This window comes from Helicoverpa zea, chromosome 30, assembly GCF_022581195.2.
Source record: "Helicoverpa zea isolate HzStark_Cry1AcR chromosome 30, ilHelZeax1.1, whole genome shotgun sequence".
NCBI classification, from domain to species: Eukaryota; Metazoa; Arthropoda; class Insecta; order Lepidoptera; family Noctuidae; genus Helicoverpa; species Helicoverpa zea.
The window spans coordinates 5,165,064-5,183,179 of NC_061481.1; the positions used below are offsets into that span (position 1 = coordinate 5,165,064).

At 35.8% G+C, this 18,116-nt stretch overlaps 3 protein-coding genes across 3 annotated transcripts in view; 1 reads left to right on the top strand and 2 right to left on the bottom strand.

Annotated features, from left to right (window-relative positions):
• Window positions 1-3,970, bottom strand: part of LOC124644408 (GTP-binding protein 2-like) — a 30,754-nt gene extending 26,784 nt beyond the window's left edge. Inside the window, exon 1 of the mRNA XM_047183735.1 lies at window positions 3,649-3,970. The gene's annotated coding sequence lies outside the window, so the exon portion shown is untranslated. The remainder of the gene's footprint in view (window positions 1-3,648) is intronic.
• Window positions 3,971-4,529: 559 nt separating this feature from the next.
• Window positions 4,530-6,673, top strand: LOC124644509 (ribonuclease H2 subunit C). Its single transcript, XM_047183933.1, has 4 exons — window positions 4,530-4,764; window positions 5,399-5,526; window positions 6,078-6,182; window positions 6,426-6,673. Exons 1-4 carry the CDS (start codon window positions 4,614-4,616, stop codon window positions 6,438-6,440), a joined length of 399 nt encoding a protein of 132 aa, XP_047039889.1. The 5' UTR covers window positions 4,530-4,613; the 3' UTR covers window positions 6,441-6,673.
• A 73-nt stretch (window positions 6,674-6,746) lies between these two features.
• The window catches only part of LOC124644508, a 33,096-nt gene continuing 21,726 nt past the window's right edge, over window positions 6,747-18,116 (bottom strand). The window contains exons 7-15 of the mRNA XM_047183932.1: window positions 17,682-17,834; window positions 16,317-16,471; window positions 15,246-15,393; window positions 14,160-14,263; window positions 13,792-13,907; window positions 11,166-11,372; window positions 10,651-10,818; window positions 9,502-9,800; window positions 6,747-8,885 (exon numbers count right to left, since the gene is read on the bottom strand). Coding sequence (XP_047039888.1) covers window positions 7,701-8,885; window positions 9,502-9,800; window positions 10,651-10,818; window positions 11,166-11,372; window positions 13,792-13,907; window positions 14,160-14,263; window positions 15,246-15,393; window positions 16,317-16,471; window positions 17,682-17,834 — 2,535 coding nt within the window. The 3' untranslated portion in view covers window positions 6,747-7,700. The remainder of the gene's footprint in view (window positions 8,886-9,501; window positions 9,801-10,650; window positions 10,819-11,165; window positions 11,373-13,791; window positions 13,908-14,159; window positions 14,264-15,245; window positions 15,394-16,316; window positions 16,472-17,681; window positions 17,835-18,116) is intronic.

Sequence of the window (18,116 nt, forward strand, 5' to 3'; positions counted from 1 at the left end):
CTGACCTTGTGAAAGTTGGTGAAAATGTCCAAAGTGTCATTATATTTTTTTTTTATCATAATATGGACAGGGTGGTGATGATCTGAACCATACACTTGACTATTTTCCATAAGATTTCCATCTGAGAAACGCACCTAATACCTACTTTCGCGAACTACTTTGTCTTATCTTCTGTCCTTATCTACAATGTAAATCCGCGATATTAACATTTTCGCGACAGGTCATTCACCCCACGTTTTTTATCTCACGACCTCGATTAGGAGCTTGTAAATAAACATTAGAATTATTTTGAACATTTATTATCATCATCATCATCTGCCGAGCCTTTTCCCAACTATGTTGTGATCGGCTTCCAGTCTAACCGCATACAGCTGAGTACTAGAGATGGGTAACTCAGGAGTGATAGATAAAAAAGATATGTATCTTTCCGTTCTTATCACTCACTCTTTGTATCAGTTCAAATCCGAATGTATCAGTGTATCTTTAACAACTCATTCAATCCGTCGTCCGTTTGTATCTGTGTTGCACTCGCACACACAGCGTTGAGCTGGCGTCACGGTTTCTCATCGGAAAGTCCAGACATCTCTTTCGCACTTCCCTATTTAGAATGTTCTGTCTCACTTTCTCGATACCGAGAATAAGTGTTTGACCATTATTTTTATTTATTTATTCAATTTACACGGCTTTAACAGCCAATTACATAAATCGTAAACTTAAATTTAAAATGAAAAATAGAAACTTAAAAATAAAAAAAAAATAAACTTAAAAATATTATAAACTGATATACGAATCTATCTATCCTAAACGAATCTATCACTCTTAGTTCGTACTGATTTAGTGATACATTGGATTGAATTGAACGAAGCGAGTCACTCTGAGCAACAGTACAATGTCACGGATTCGAAAGGATATAGAGATACAAAAGAGTGATACATATCCCAGTGATCAAAAGATACATATCAATCTTTTCTTTTCAATGATACGTTTTTCCCATGTCTACTGAGTACTAGTGTTTTACAAGTAGCGACTGCCTATCGGACCTCCTCAACCCCAGTTACCCGGGCAACCTAATCCCCCTTGGTAAGACTGGTTGTCAGACTTACTGGCTTCTGACTACTCGTAACGACTACCAAAGATGTTCAATGACAGCCGGAACCTACAGTTTATTGTGCCCTCCGAAATTCAGGCATTGACTATCCTTTCACCAACAGTTGGGGTTAGCTTCCAGTCTAACCGGATGCAGCTGGGTACCAGCATTCCCCAGATTTAAGATACCAAAAATAAACTATTATCTGTGGCATTTTTTTTTTCAAACTTGGCAATAGTTTGACGTAAAATTGCGCGGGAATTTTGGCAATCTTAGTTGTTGTTGATGTAATTTTTTCTATATTAAATTGATGAGAGCTTGCCAAATCGTGATATTGAACAAATACTGGTTGTCTGAGGTAGAAATAGTATGTACTAAAATAATATGAAGCCAATACTTATACACATCTGTGCGTTTATTTTTTTTATAAATCTTTCAAGTGACCCTTGGAGCCAGTGTCAGTCAAACTAACCCATAGATTAAAAATAAGTTCGCGCAAGACTAACCGACCATAGATTTTAGCTTACTAACTTCGGATTACAAAAATCAATCCATCCATGCGTTGTTTTTCGATCAGAGATTGAATGTAAAATACTTTCTAGCCCTTCGTGTATTGCAAACAAAGTAACTTTACCGCTTTACTAATTACTATAACTGCGAAAGTAAGTCTTTGTCTGACTGTTACGCTTTCATGTCAAAAATACTGAACAGATTTAATTATTTGCTACACAGACAGCCTAGCTAGAGTCCAAGAAAGGATATAGGTAGGCCGGCTTATTTTATCCGCGTGAAGGAAATAGTTCCCTCGACCCACGAGAACATGGGCAAATTTTAATTTTTATCAGAGACAATAAAAAAATCAAATAACAAAATTACATACTTAGTTTACGTACTTATCTAATATTGTTGTCATTTTCTTTGTAAATTACAAACCATTAAGTATTATGGTGATACCTGTATCATTTAATTTATTTATTTCCTCATAATATCTAAAACTTATCAGTAAAGTGATAAAAAATTGTTTGTGTTTATCTATCTGTTTACATTAGTTACCTTGGAAATTGACAAACTATTCTTTCAAAGTTCAGGTTATGTCCACGTTCCATGGGAACAACTTAGCGCATCCAGGAAAAAAGTATAAGCACTAATTTTGATTTTGGATTTAAGAATACCAAAAAAATTGTGTTTGTAAATGACTGATACTCAAGTGAGGGGCGTCAGACAGCTTATTTCAGGGAAGCAAACTTATTTGACGAGATTTCAGATCACATCACGAGAAACATAACTAAAAGTTATGTGTCTCAGTAAACATTACATATGACACTTGAATATTCACAGACATAATAAGGATGCAATTATTGATATTACCAAATGCTTATCAACAATAAATACTTTGTTTATCTGATATGTTTGGTTCATAAACATGTAGACATGTATTAATAATTCAGAGTTAGCATTTAATTGTGGATAGCCCAGCCATTAAATATCAGAGAGCTACCCAATTTTTTTTTTTATTTTATTTTTACTTCTTTTTTATTCCATTCATACACCTAAAACGTTCTCCTAAGTCCAAGTAATACTATGCTGAAAACCACATAAAAATCGAGATTTTGACCAAAAAGAGATAATTGCACAAACATAGTTAAAGGTCAAATGGAGAATCTACTTTATTTTAAGTTGGTTAAAAAAACTTGTTCACACAGCAAAACAAAATATTAAAGAACAATTACATTTTTTTCTTCTACTAGCTTTAAATAAAAACTCAGCAACAGTTAAAACTAGACAAAACCCAATAATGTTTGTTTTTTATTAAAACCTCAAAGAGATATTATTTCATTACCCACAATGAATGACTCATTTATGAACTTGATATCATATTGTGCAATCCTAACTCATTGCCTAGGGTTTTCCTAATTACTAGCCATTTTCTCACAGTTTCACCTGCGTCCCGTGGCTAGTACTGCCTGTACTGGGATAAAATATAGCCTATGTTACCTGGGAAGAGTGTAGCACAGTAAATAAATTTGTCATATAAATAAGCCAAATAGTTTCTGACTTATAGGTTTATAATTTTAGTATATATTGAAAACAATAATTCTCCTGACAGCAGCAAAGAGAACTCAACCAAAATTTATTAAACTATTTCATGTAAAGTTGATAAGACAAACAGATATACTTTCTAAAACATATCACATAGAGATCAGCTAAAATAGAAAGGCACTAGGATAATATTTTACAACACTGTATTAAAAATAATAAATGTATTCTTCATTGTTGCATCTAATCTAAATATTCATCAGCATAACACATAAACTCCCTTCTTATCGTTAAAAGTAGAGCATAAAGCCTTTCTTTTATAGTTTTATGCAACAAATTACCTTTTTCATTCTCCTTTCATACATATACTTAGAATTCTCAAGGTCTTTTCAAAGATACAGTGCATAAGCGCGCGAAAATGCAATAATATTTTTTTTATCACAGCACCAAAGACAGTACATACTATTTTTTTATAATTACTTTTTAAATTCTAATTTTAAAGTAATTGATACAAAGGTACTCACGTAAACAGCTGTTGATTTCAAGGTCACTCTAAAGCTTGTTGCCAACGCAAGTTCTGAAGTTATTGTGAGTCAACAAACAGAGGAACACAGCCAAATTATTTACAGTGACGTAAAACTACGATTTGTTACAACTGAATAAATATTATTGAACATACAACACATAGGTATCGACGGATCTTACGCGTGCGAACGAAACGTCACTCGATAAGCAACAATTGTTATTAATAAAGAGTATTGTTGTAATGCTGTTGTTTTAATTCGATAAGATAATTTCGTTACGGTTGCGAAAATTTCGTCATGAATTGCATAGCACTGGACATTTTGACATTTTACAACCATAATAGCTTTTGTTTTTGAAATGGCAAGAATTCCTTGAATTGTAGTGGCGTTCGGAAGTTTGCAGTAACATCATTGGGAAGATAGGAAATGATCATAAAAATTAAATGAAATAGTTTATAGAGTTTCAATTTTATCGAGTTTAAACCAATTAAAATATATATTTCAAAAGTTCATTTCAAAAGTCAGTTTTATAAGATCTCTAAATTTTTTATACGAATTAAATGGAACAATGTTTTAATCATTTCGGTTTCAGAATGCATAGCAATAAAATGTTGCCATGTAAAAATCGATATTTTTAAAGGCTAGTGCTCAACCCTGGCATAATTTATTGATTGATTTAAAAAATGGTGAGTAAGCCTTCTAGCCGATAGCATCCGTATTTAGGTAATAAAGGAACATTTGAAGACTTACTTTGGTAGGGCACTTAGTATATAAATGTAATAATTAATGGTTTTTATTTGGAATTCCTTAGAAAAGCAAATCAATAAATAAAGAACCATGTGCCATTAGCTTTATATCAGTGTGATATAATCTATGATGTCGTTGTCACTGTTGACATTGATATTTGACGTAAAATTTGGCGGGAACAAAAACTAAACCGGCCGAGAGCAAAAATAAATAAAAAAATGTCGATACAAGTGGAAAATAACTTAAAAAATGCCGAAAACAAAGAGATTTTCGAACAAAAAGCCCATTATATACCGTGTAAGATTGAAGACGATGGTCCTGCTAACGTTGACAAATATTTTGAGCCTTACGTTACTGACAACAATGGTGGTAAGTAAACAATACATTTTACATTTTATTGGCTTGTATTAGCGTTTAAAGAGAATAGAATAAAAAGAACTCGTGGCTAATTGAAAGTGATCAAACGATGATAGGGTTAAGCAATGTTTATAAATAGAATGTAACGACAATGACAATAGGATGTAAGATGTGGTCGCCTATAACTGGGAGCGCACACTGGACCTGATTTATATGAAATTATTTAACTCATGTAATTGTGTTCATCCTGATGGCAATCCTAAATAAATAAATAATAAATAAAATGTTTGGCGCGGTCGGTCCGTGGATGGTTGCCCTTCTTGTCATAATATTCATCTGTATTTCGGAACTTCGGAACTTCGGAAGAAGGAATAAACTGTAGGTCCTGGCTGTCATTTGAACATCTTTGGCAGTCGTTACGGATAATCAGACTCCAGAAAATCTGACTTCCAGTTTACGAAGGGATATAGTGTTGGTAACTGTGTTGAGAAGGTCAGATAGGCAGTCGCTCCTTGTAAAACACTGTTAGTCAGCTGCACCTGGTTACACTGGAAACTGACAGCAACATTTCAGTTGTCCTTATGGTCACCTATCCTCAATAAATGATAGAAGAGATGTGTACATTAAAGAATAATAATTATTTCAGAATTAACTGGCTCTTTTCGCGGCTATCCCCTTGACGGTACAAAAATGACTTTTCCCGAAGGGTACAGAGCTGTTGTAGTAACGGAAGCCAAGAGACCACTTGCTGAAGATGCAGAGAGGAAGTTTCAGGTATATATATATATAACAACTCAAGATATTGTTAAGATTCCATAGTCTTAAAAATTCTTTATAATCAGCCTATTTACCATACCACATGTGTGCTGCGGCCTCCTCTCATATAGAGGAGGATTCAATTTTTAGTCCAGGTTTCCACAAGATGGTTTCTTTCACCGTTAATCAGTCATTAGTGCCCACAATAGTTAGAAAATACATTAAATACAAGCTTAGAAAACTAACCTGGAGTTCAACCCACGCTCAGACTTGAGAGGTTGGCTCTTTACCACTATGCCACAAGGAATATTTAGTAGATCCAGAGATTAACGCCTACAACCTAACATATTTTACCTATATACTATTCAATTAGGTAAACATACAAGAATGAGCTAGTAACGTGTCTTCTTCTTCCTCTTGCCCTGTTCCCAATTTTATTAGGGGTCGGCGCAATATGTCATTCTCTTCCATTTTCCCCTGTCACTAGTCATACTGACACTCACTCCCTTCCTATTCATGTCCTCTTTCAGGCAATGAGCTAATAAAGTGTATTTAAATTAAAATTGCAGGTGGCCGGTGGTTTTAAAGAGTTCACCTACTGGAATTGGGACAAGAAACCTTCAAAGAATGACAATATGGTCAAAGCCTTAGACTGGATAGATATTAGTGAAGCTGTGAGTTATTTTATTTAAACTGGCTGTTTTCCCACGATTTCACTCATGTCCCAGGAAAATTCTGCCTGTACTCTCATATAGTCTCAGAAATTAATGAATAAAATAAATGGAAAAGTCTTTTGTGTCTAAGACTACATTTTATCCTGTGGAACTTCCATTTGGATGTGATTGAAACTGCATGAAACTAGTTATGTATTACTGTTCAAAGATATTCCGTAACTTACCATTTCTTATATTTTTCAGATACATGGAGACTGACTACAATCAAAATAATTAGTTATTAAATAAATAATTAGGTACAAGGAATCTGATGACAAAGTAATCATCATCTTCCTATCCTTTGCCCAACTATGTTGGGGTCGGCTTCCAGTCTAACCAGATGCAGCTGAGTACCAGTGTGCCACAAGGAGCGACTGCCTATCCTATAGTAATAAGAATAATTTTCTTGTAAGACTATAATTACATGTAAAAATAAAATATTGATATTTAAATGAACAGTTTTTTTTTATCAATTTGATTTGATGTGTCAGGTGTAATAGGAAAACTCTTAATAAAAGACACAAATTCAACAAAATGTTATTTATTTAATAAAACAACTTATGCTATTCTTTAAAACCAAGTTTTTGCATAATTGCAACACAGATATACACAAAAGTAAGTCTTACGCTTTCTTGAGATACTTAAAACATTTTATAAATCACAAAATTTATACTAATTCTAAATTTTATTGCTTAAACAATTGTGAATTAGAAACAATAATATTAATAAAACCTTATTTTCATGTAGTATTTTAAAAGTGAACTATTTTATTCCAAATATTATTTACTTAAATTATTGTTTCTAACTACAGAAATGTTACAATGTTTCAGAAATGTGTGCAAAGCTTACAATCCTAGAATTTGAAGTATTCCAATACAATGCGTTACAAGTTTATTTAATTTGAGTAAGATATTTTAATAGAGTTATAACACTTAAACCTGGCTAAAAGTAAAAAAAAAAAAAATAAACCGACTTCAAAAAACACTTAAAAAAAGACTTGACAATTTCATAATACCTCATTCTCCTTTTTTTTGAAGTCGGTTAAAAATTATTATGCAAAAAACTTGAGATCTACTTACGATTTTGTATTTAAAACATACTAGAACATAATCATGTTTTATATACTCCGTGGACCGCATAATTATCTATATTTCATTATTCCTACAAAAGACATACGTTAGGGTGCGCCTACACGGTGCATGTAGCTGGAGCAAGTTAAAATACGCAAGTGACAAGAGCACGCGGGTGGGTCTCTTGCTTTGATACACGCGCGAGTCGCTAGACCCGCACGTTTTTGAAATGCATGTAACCTGCGTATGCGCATCAACATACGCAAGCTACTTGCACCGTGTAGATGCACCCTTATGCCAATATTTTTGCTAACAAAATCCTTATTTTCAAAATCAGTGCCATAGGTTAATATTTTTTTTAATAACTATTTTGGATCTTCATGATATTATTACACTATTCCATATTTATCTAAGTTTTTAACAGCCCTAATCGTTGCCTCATCTGATTTTTAATTTCTAACCTTTTCAAATATTCTTTCTTACTAATCATAATTGCTCTTGTAAACGCCTTTTTCTTACTAACAATTTTATTTGGTACTTCATTATTTACTACAGGCAATTTTTCAGCATTTTCTGTAGTGTCGATATTACTTTTAATATTATGCATACCAAAATCGAATCGGTTTTCCAAATCTTCGAAATCGTTCACATTTTCCCGACCCATTCGATTGAAAATTTTCAAGAATTGCCAAAATTCTATGTCGCCACCTTTTATATTATTTTTATAGAATTCTATGAGTTTTTTATCGCACTTATGTTTATTTTTCACAGGATTCGGATCTGCGAACCGATTTGCGACTTTCGATTCCAAATTACTATCGATTTTTTCTAATTTCCCTTTTTTATTATTTTTCGGAGCTTTGTTAATAGTAACCGATTTAATCGAAGTATTTTCGTTGTTATTACTGTATTGTTTTTTTCTCTTATTATTACTATTTTTATTTTTGCCAGGTTTGCCGTTAACAATTTTATTTTTCCAAACTTTAGGCTTGAATCTTTTTGGGTTAATTTCATGTTTTCTGTTATGAAGTTTCAAAGCGCTCATAGTCAGACATATTTTTTCACATCCTTCACAGGGATACAAGATTTTCAACCCCCTTTTTTTGGCTACTATACTCAAACTCCTAATTCTTTCAAGGTAATTATTCCCAACTGATTTTAAGGCTAAATAATCTTCCTTACTGAATTCTGGTAACAAATATTCATTGCTAACATTAACTTTTTCTTTTTCTACCATCCAATCCCCACCTTTCTTGACCAACTTAGTAGTACCTAAAAACACATTTTTGTCCGCGCGATTTTTCTCATCAATTTTCATCGAAGCTATTTTATTCAAATTGCTTATACTTGGTATTATTTCAAGGTCACAATCTTTGTCAATTTCGAAGACGTATTTTGATCCAGTTTGAGTATCTCTCTCTTTGATTCTAGCGTAAGGAATGTCTAGATCTAATTTGTGAACTAGACGTATATGTCTAGATATCTGCTTGTTTGTAACATAGCCACAGAAAGGGCATTTTTTGAGCATTTTTTCGTTACAAATGTCAAAATGATGTCTGCAGTGACGTTTTAATTCGGTTTTCGTTTTGAATAGCTGTAAAAGAAATATTATTATTAGTTGATATCTAAGAAAAAAAATATCATCATCTGCCTAGCCTTTTCCCAAGTATGTTGGGGTCGGCTTTCACTCTAACTGGACGCAGCTGAGTACCAGTGTGCCACAAGGAGTGACTGCCTATCTGACCTCCTCAACACAGTTACTTGGGCAAACCGATATCACCTGTTAAGACTGGTCTAAGATTTACTGGCTTCTGACTACCCGTCATGACTGCTAAAGATGTTCAAATGACAGTCCTAACAATATGATCTTATTATAGGGAAATATTAAAACTAAGTATCAAAATATTCATCCGCATCGCTGTCAGCTGGGATCGTGCCCAAAAGGCTGGCTGCATTGCCACGCTGGATGGCAATGCAATGTCCTAACAATTGAATGTTCAATTGTTAGGACATTGAATAGAAAAAAACACTGAGAACATTCTCAGTGTTTTTTTTTTAATGATCTCACCAAGTAACTGGATTGAAAATGTCAGATAGGCAGTCGCTTCTTCGGGCACATTGGTACTCAGCTGCATCCAGTTAGACTGGAAGCCGACCCAAAATACTTAAGAAAAGGCTAGGCAGATGATCAATATAAAAATTCTACATACCTTAAAACAAATATAACACTGATGAGTATTGAATTTCAATTTTTTATTTTGAATTTCTTCATCACTTTCTGAATCACTTTCTCTGTAGTTTATATCTTTATCATCATCATCATCACTTCTATCTTTTATCTTTTCATCACCTCTTGTGCGTATCTTTTGTATATTGCTATCATCTTTTGACTGATCAATTGGTTCACTATGCTTTTCTTTTGTTATATCTTTATCATTGTTGATATCTTTTTGGTTTTCTGTTTCTTTACTTTTTTGGGTGTTTTTGAAATACCTTATTGATTTTGGTTCTGTAAAATAGGATTTAAAAAATAAGCAAGAAGTTAGAAGTAACCACATTGAAAGACTAGCTCTTTTCCCGTGGTTTCACTTTAGTTCCGTGGGACCTACTGCCCGTATCGGTATAAAATATAGCCTTTGGGTGCTTACATAAAGAAACAGGTTTCCGGTACAGACAAACCTGTACGGGTAGGTACCGATCAGTGCCGGTATAATATTTCAATACAATCCTATTGAAACAGAAACAGGTTTACCTGTTTCTTTATAAGTGAGTGAATAGGATTGTATTGAAATATTATACCTGCACTGATCGGTACCTACCCGTACAGGTTTGTCTGTACCGGAAACCTGTTTCTTTATGTAAGCACCCTACGTTACTCGGAAAGAGTGTAGCTGTCCAATAGTGAAAGAATTTTTTAAATCGGTAGTACTTTTGGAGCCATTTCATGTCAAACAAACAAATCTTCTTTATTTTATTACTGTTATTGTATAGGCTACTTTTGAAACTTTCTAAATTCTCTACGAATATTAGCTTTCGTCCGCGGTTTTAACCGGTTCCCGAGTGAACTACTTACCGCAACCGGGTAAAACCGCAGGCAGAAGCTAGTATTAGCATAGGTATAGTTATCGGCACGAATCTTGAGCTGTGACCTTCACCTGCGCAGAAGTGATATATTGGGTCCCTTTTAGTGGTATGAAGTGAGGAGCGGGGGCGGGGTAAAGCGGTGATTGGCCCGCAGCGCATCGCGTCATAGCCGTCACTCGGGATTGGTTCTTTGCTAATAAATCACTTTTGCGCAGATGTAGGTCAGAGCTCAAGATTTGTGCCGATAACTATATTAGTATAATAAATATTCTTACCTTTCTTATCCCCGTTACTAGTAGCCATGCCAATCCTCCTATTGTACTGGATCCTGAGTTTCTCCAAAACTCTGCACTGTTTGCGCAGTCGCACTCGGTGGAGAAGCTTCTCCAGGCGTTTCTCCACGCATTCCTTCTTCTTCTCGTCTACTATGTGCTTTGGCATTCCTGGGAATGGAACAATATATTTTATTTATTTATTTAACCATTTATGTACACAGTAAATATATGAAAGAACATAATATAGTACAAAGGTACTGCTTATTTCGAATGAAATCTCTTCCTGCAGACCTATTATAATGCTGTTACAGCCTTTTTATCATCCCACTGCTGGGCTGCGGCCTCCTCTCACACGGAGAAAGATTGAGCGTTAATCACCACGCTTGCTCAATGCGGGTTGATGATTTCAGACTATATAGTCCAGGTTTCCTCAAGATGTTTTCTTTCACCTTTTTATCAGACATTGGTGTCCAAGAGAAAAAAAGGCTCGGAAATAATGGAAGGAAACTACTTACGAACTCCCTCTTCCGGTTTCTTCAGCACATGATCTATAAAGAAGTCATCGAACACATCGTGAGTGTCGGCATCTCGCTCTATAATACTTCTGGATATATCTTCTGATAGCACCTTCTTGGAGTATGTTAGACTGTCAGACTCCTGTTCTGACGTGTCTGGGGTTGGTGAGTGTGGTGGCTGTGGTTGGTGGGGTTGTTGTGGTTCTTCTAAAATATTAAGAAGAATGGGTTTTGAGAAGTATTCACGATTTCTCAAGGTTTCCATCCATCATTATGACAAAGGGACGATATGGCTAGAGCATTTTTTTATTTAAAAGATTTACATTTAAATCTGTTCAGCTGTGTCCGAAAAATTTATGAACCCACCCAAAACAAAAACAAAATTTATTATAAGGAATTATTCATATAGATTCTTTTTATTAGTATAAAGTTGCACATTTGCCCTACCCCATCAAATCACTCTTTCACTCTAAGGTTGGCTGGAAGAGAACCCAACACTGGGTTAAGCTCGCCATTGTACATTATCTCTCTGTATTCAGTGTGTCTCTCTGTATTTATGTGTGCAATAAAGAATAATAATAAAAATGTGAAAGGCTGCCAAGTTCGATAATATGGGAATACTTCGCCTATGAAAGAAGTGAGATCTGAATAAGTACCAAGTTCCATACAAATACCTCAGTTAAAAATAGTTACTTTTTAATGATGTTACTTGGTAAGTTTTCACACACCTTTTTATGTCACTACACACCTGTTATAAACCAACTAAACGCAATGAAACAAGTATATATTTTTCTATTAAAACTTGCCAAGTAACATCATTAAAAAGTAACTATTTTTAACTGAGGTATTTGTATGGAACTTGGTACTTATTCAGATCTCACTTTTTTTATAGGCGAAGCATTCCCATATTATTATCGAAATTGGCTGCCTTTCACATTTTTGTTTTAGGTGGGATTTCACTTATTTTTGTAAGGTTGTTTATTTTATTTTTTTCTTATGATTAAGTTAGTTAAGGAAATGTCTCATTTATACTATCTTTCAGATTTTTGAATATGCACTATGCTTCTTACAAAGAAATGAACTAGATTAACTAAATGAACTAGATTTACCAACTGACTGACATGAAATGTTATCATATATTATGTTCGTGGATCAAAGTTACACATTCGTTATTTTCGAAAGTGACTCACACTTGGCCGTTTTCTGATTTTTACTTTACTTTACCAAATACAAACTTTTGTAACGAATTTCAGATCGGTACGACCATTCGAAGATATATTATAATAATATAGATAGATTTGGTTCGTTTTAGTTCCTTAGGGGTAATTTACACCGGGTATAAAGGACAATGGGCGATTCCGGTCCAAATGTCCACCACGAACAAGACCTATATGGCTAGATAGCACGTTAAATATAGAACATTTTTTGCTATGAAAGTAAAAAAAAATATAATGCCAGAAAAAAGTTATAGCAAAATCAAATAAAACATTTTATAGATTTTTTCAATTTCATTTTTTCAATTACTTTTCGTGATGTTCGATTTTCGTACTTTCTATAAGTTCTGACAAAATAGAATTGTTCATTATTAGAGAGAAGACACCACCAGTTACATCGAACTTTCTTAGATCCAGGCACCGCTCAGTATATTCAAGCACTTCTGGCGCTACTCAATTGGTTAGTGATTCGTACATCCATCGGGCAAAAAAAGACGGGCTGTTTATATGCAAATGTGTCTTTCTTACATCTCATCTTAGTTTTAGATCAAATGCGGAAATGGAAGTAGAATAAAAAAAATAAAAATAATGATAACATACAAAAACTACCGAAAATTAAGAATACATTTTTGGCTATAACTTTTTTTTGGCATTGTTTTTTTTTTACTTTCTTAGTAAAAGTTACTCTAAAATAAGTGGACTATTTAATTATATAGGTCTCGTTCGTGGTGGACATTTGGACCAAACTTCATACATTCTTGCCCAATCTCCTTTACACCTTCATTATTTTGAAACTAACCCACACTTGGCCATTTTCAGATTTTTTCCTTTACCTTGACATAAAGACCTACCTCCATGCCAAATTTCAAGTTAATACGACCATTGGAAGTGGTCTAGGTTTTTGATGAGTGAATCAGTCAGTCAGTGAGTGTACAGTAAAAATAGCGATTTTCTGACGTCAATATCTCAAGACCTACAATAGGTATATTAATGAAATTTTGTATTTTAGATAAGTGAGGGGGTCTCAACAGACACTAGAAATTTGATATGCGTAAATAAAATAGATTTTGAGTTATAGGGGGGTCGAATTTGGCCCGAAATGGTTCGTGTAATATAACCCACGGCCGGTGTGTCGTTTGTTTTTTTGCTCGAACTTGGCGGACATACTGCCGTGTGTCTAGATGAACCCAAAAAAAACTTTGAAGTCACTTAAATTTGTTATTTTGTAACATATTTTTTTATATAAGTTTAAAGAAATTGTTTATATACTTAAGCGACTGGGACTACTAGAACGATTTGAAAAAATCTTTCAGTGCTACACTATACACAGGTAACAGCTATATTTTATCCAGATGCGCATAGTAGTTCTCACGGGAAGCGTGCGAAACCGACAGTCAATGTGTAATACTCACCATCCATATCTTGTTTTCGTATATCCACATCGTAGAGAAATTCCGGCGTTTCTTCTAAAAATTCTTCCATATCTATTGGTTCCTCTTTTATTAGAACTTCATCTTCATCTTCTTTCCTGCAATTTATTTATTAGAAAGTACAATTTAATAAAAAGCCGTTGGGTTGTCCGGGTAACTGGGTTGAGGAGCTCAGATAGGGCAGTCGCTCCTTGTAAAGCACTGGTACTCAGCTACATCCGGTTAGACTGGAAGCCGACCCCAACATAGTTGGGAAAAAGCTCGGAGGATGGGATGATGTACTGAAAGTAGTTTATTTATGAAGCGGGTAAAACCGTGAGAAACAGCCAGTAATATATATTTTTACTTACTTTTCCCCCAATACGTTGTATTTGACGTTATGATGTTTCAAATAGTGCTCTTTCAATGTCTGGTAATTGTTCAGATCTTCCTTACATATCTGACATACTCTGTCCTGTAACAAAAATACATTTACATAAATAATTATATAAAAAAATATGATCATGATGTTATTTCGGAAAGCACATTAAACTGTTGATTTGCTTACTAGAGATAGAATTTTGACATAAGCCCCATACAAGTATAATTTCAAATTGATATCTCTAGTTAGCAAAGAACAGATAGAATATTGGGAACGGTCGATAAATGATACCTTGGAGACTTCTACCAGCCACATTTTTAAGTACATTAAAGTTAATTCTTAAGAATGAAGCTCAAACCTTGAGATAGCTATAGTAAGCTTATTGTTATACCCATTGCAGCAAGTAATTCTCCCAGGAAGGTGATGAAACCTCTAGTTCTTACATTGATAGATAGCAACAACTTTTATTTGCAGACTTCTTGGTTACTTTATTTCGTTGCAAGAAGTAGTCCCCTCTGGAAGCGGGTTAAACTGCTACTGTTCAAAAGTAGTCCCCTCTGGAAGCGGGTAACAGCTAATACATGTTACTCACATGTTCAGCGCCGTGTCCGTACATGAGATGGCTGGTGATACTCCGCCGAGAGTGAAACACCATGTCGCATGTGTTGCAGATATAGATCTTAGAGTTCGGTCCGTGGGACCGCGTTATGTGAGTACATACAACTTGATACTGATATACATGCTATCCTGGAGATAGTTATAGACTCGTTTTTTTCATGTCGGTTAAAGTGATTTCTTTAGTCAATGAAGGTCTACCTTAGAGATGGCTGTAGGATGTCGGAGATGGTTATAGCATGTCTGAGGTTGTAGGTTTTTATTTTTATACCGTTGCTGCAAATAGTTCTCTTAAGAAGCTGGTAAAACGCAGAAAACAGCTAGTTTTTCAATAGATAGACAGCTAAAACTCGCATTTGTCAGTGCCATGGTCCCAGATTCACACTCTGGTGCCAGTTTTAGCTACTTACAAAAAGTAGTCCTGTCTGGAAGCGGGTAATAGCTAGTACATGTTACTCACGTGTTCAGCGCCGTGTCCGTACATGAGATGGCTGGTGATACTCCGCCGGCTGTGAAACACCATGTCGCATGTGTCGCAGATATAGATCTTAGAGTTCGGTCCGTGGGACCGCGTTATGTGAGTCGACAGACGGAGTTTTGTTGCGAACCTGAGAAAAACATTATTAATTTTGTAGGTACGAAAGTAACTCTACCTGCCCAGATTCCAAACCATAGCTACTGAACCGATTTTTTATGTTCGATTCACAGATAATGTACAGGCTAAGAAAAAATATAGACTACTACTTATCTCTCACGGGTTTCCACGAGAAGCGCGTGAAACCGCTGGCAGAGCCAGACATAAATCTATACTCTATACTAACATTATAGAGAGGACTTTTTTGTTTGTTTGCACCCTCAAGAAAAAGTATAGAACCGTTTTATAAAATAATTAGCCAGCGGTTTCACCCGCGTCCTGAGATAACTGCTTCCCGTAGCCGGATGGCGACAATATCCTATGTCCTTCTCCTGGCTCTAAACTACCTCCCTGCCAATTTTCAGCTAAATCAGTTCAGCCGTTCTTGAGTTATAAGTGGAGTAACTAACACGACTTTCTTTTATATATTTATATAGAATTCATAGCAGTTAGGAGGCCACATTATGCTAAAGTACCATAGGCTATATCACTTCCGGGTACAGGAACAAGTTTCCCCGAAACGCGGGTAAAACCACGGGAAAACAGCTAGTTGCTTATAACAGTTCTTTGCTAATATTATAAATGCGAAAGTGATTCTATCTGTCCAGATTCCAAAAATGTAAAATTCTTTCATTGTTGGAAAGCTAGACTGTCTCGAGTACCAGGCTATAATTTGTCCAGGTACGAAAATAAGTTCCCAAAACTAAAACCAAAGCAAACAGCTACCGTGTTACCACAAAAACTTTTAAACGTCAGTTTAAGATTCGTCTAAAAAAATGTCAGATTATGACGTTGAAATAAGGTCCATTTTGCAGCCACACTTTTTTTAAACAAGTGTTTGACACATGTTTAAATTTTTGTAGTAAGATCAGTAGAGTTTAACACAAAAATACTCACATATCCCCGCAGTAATCGCACTGCACGTCGTAGCCATTAAGGTGCCTGCTCACATGCTTGTTGAGCCGCGTCTTCCGCGCGAAGCGGCGGTGGCACAGCGCGCACGCGTACTGCCTGTCCGGGTAGTGGATCAGGCAGTGGCGTTTGAGGTCACTCTGCGAGGTGGACTCATTGTTAGTGATAGTCCCTTGAGTGGCTGGGTCACTCACTCATTTACCAAATCGCTTGAACTCACACATTTACTAACAAACTCACTCACTCATTTACTAACAAACTCACTCACTCATTTACTAACCAACTTACTCACTCACTGACCCACTGAGTCACTCACAGACTAACTAACTCGAGTAACTGACTCGCTTAAAACTAATATTGTAAAGCAGAAGAGTTTGTTTGTTTGAACGCGCTAATCTCAAGAACTTTTCCAATTTGAAAATATCTCACATATCCCCACAATAATCACACTGCACATCATAGCCATTAAGGTGTCTGCTCACATGCCTTTAAACTAACCCACTCACACACTTAGTAACTCACACAATCACAGACTCAAGCAGTGTTCACAGCCCTTTCACACGGCAGTCCGGTTTTAAAAGTTAGTAAAGGCCGGTTCCGCAAAACTGGACTGCCGTGTGAACATTGCTATAGAAATATCATCATCATCATCATCATCTCAGCCATAGGACGTCCACTGCTGAACATAGGCCTCCCCCTTAGATCTCCACAGATACCTGTTGGAGGCGACCTGCATCCAGCGTCTTCCGGCGACCTTTATAAGGTCGTCTGTCATAGAAATATATGTGTCATTAAACGGGATCCCGCTTTTTACTGGACGAAGAATCCAGTTTCCGGTGACAAAACCGATCTGCACAAATCGACGGGATTAGCATTTTGCTGGACCCTGCATGCGGTTTGATCGTGTGAACACTAGCATATAATATCTTTTGCGATCAAACGGGATCCTGCAAAAAACTGGACTGCCGTGTGAAAGTTCTGTCACCCACTTGTGGCTTCCACGGCCGATCTCGGCCACAGCGGCTGTTCTCATTTAAGGAAATCAGCCAGCTGCGCAGGACATATTATAGTGCACGAGCATTTGCGCAGACACAAGTGCACTCCCTATTCCTTCACTCTCATAACCCGATTTGACGGCAATCCGACACCACCGATGCACGGGTGAATCAATCACCAACTTTCAGACTACGGGCTGCTTTGTGAAAGTTTAAGAAAACCCGCAAAGCGATTTCGGCCCGGGGATCGAACCCGAGACCGCACAGCAGCCGCGCTTGCGACCACTATACCAACGAGGTTACCCACTTACATACCGAGTAACTCACTCACTCACTCTCTCACTCACTGACTCACCTTATCCTTAAACCGCTTCCCACAAGGTTTGAAGCTACACTTGAAAGGTTTAACATCTATATGTCTTCTCATGTGTGAATTTATGTTATTCTTACTGACATCAGCACCGCAAATCTCACATTTTGTCCTGTTTATTTTCAGATGAACGGTATTCTGAAAATTAAAATAATGTTATAGATCTTTATGAGTAGATACTGTAACAGCCTTTTTATCGTCCCACTGCTGGGCTGCGGCCTCCTCTCACTCGGAGAAGGATTGAGCATTAATGACCACGCTTGCTCAATGCGGGTTGGTGATTTCAGACTTTATAGTCCAAGTTTCCTCAAAATGTTTTCTTTATTATATACTCACTTATGTACTTTATTATATACTCTCTTATGTACTCACTTATGTACTTCATTATATACTCTCTTATATACTCACTTATATACTTTA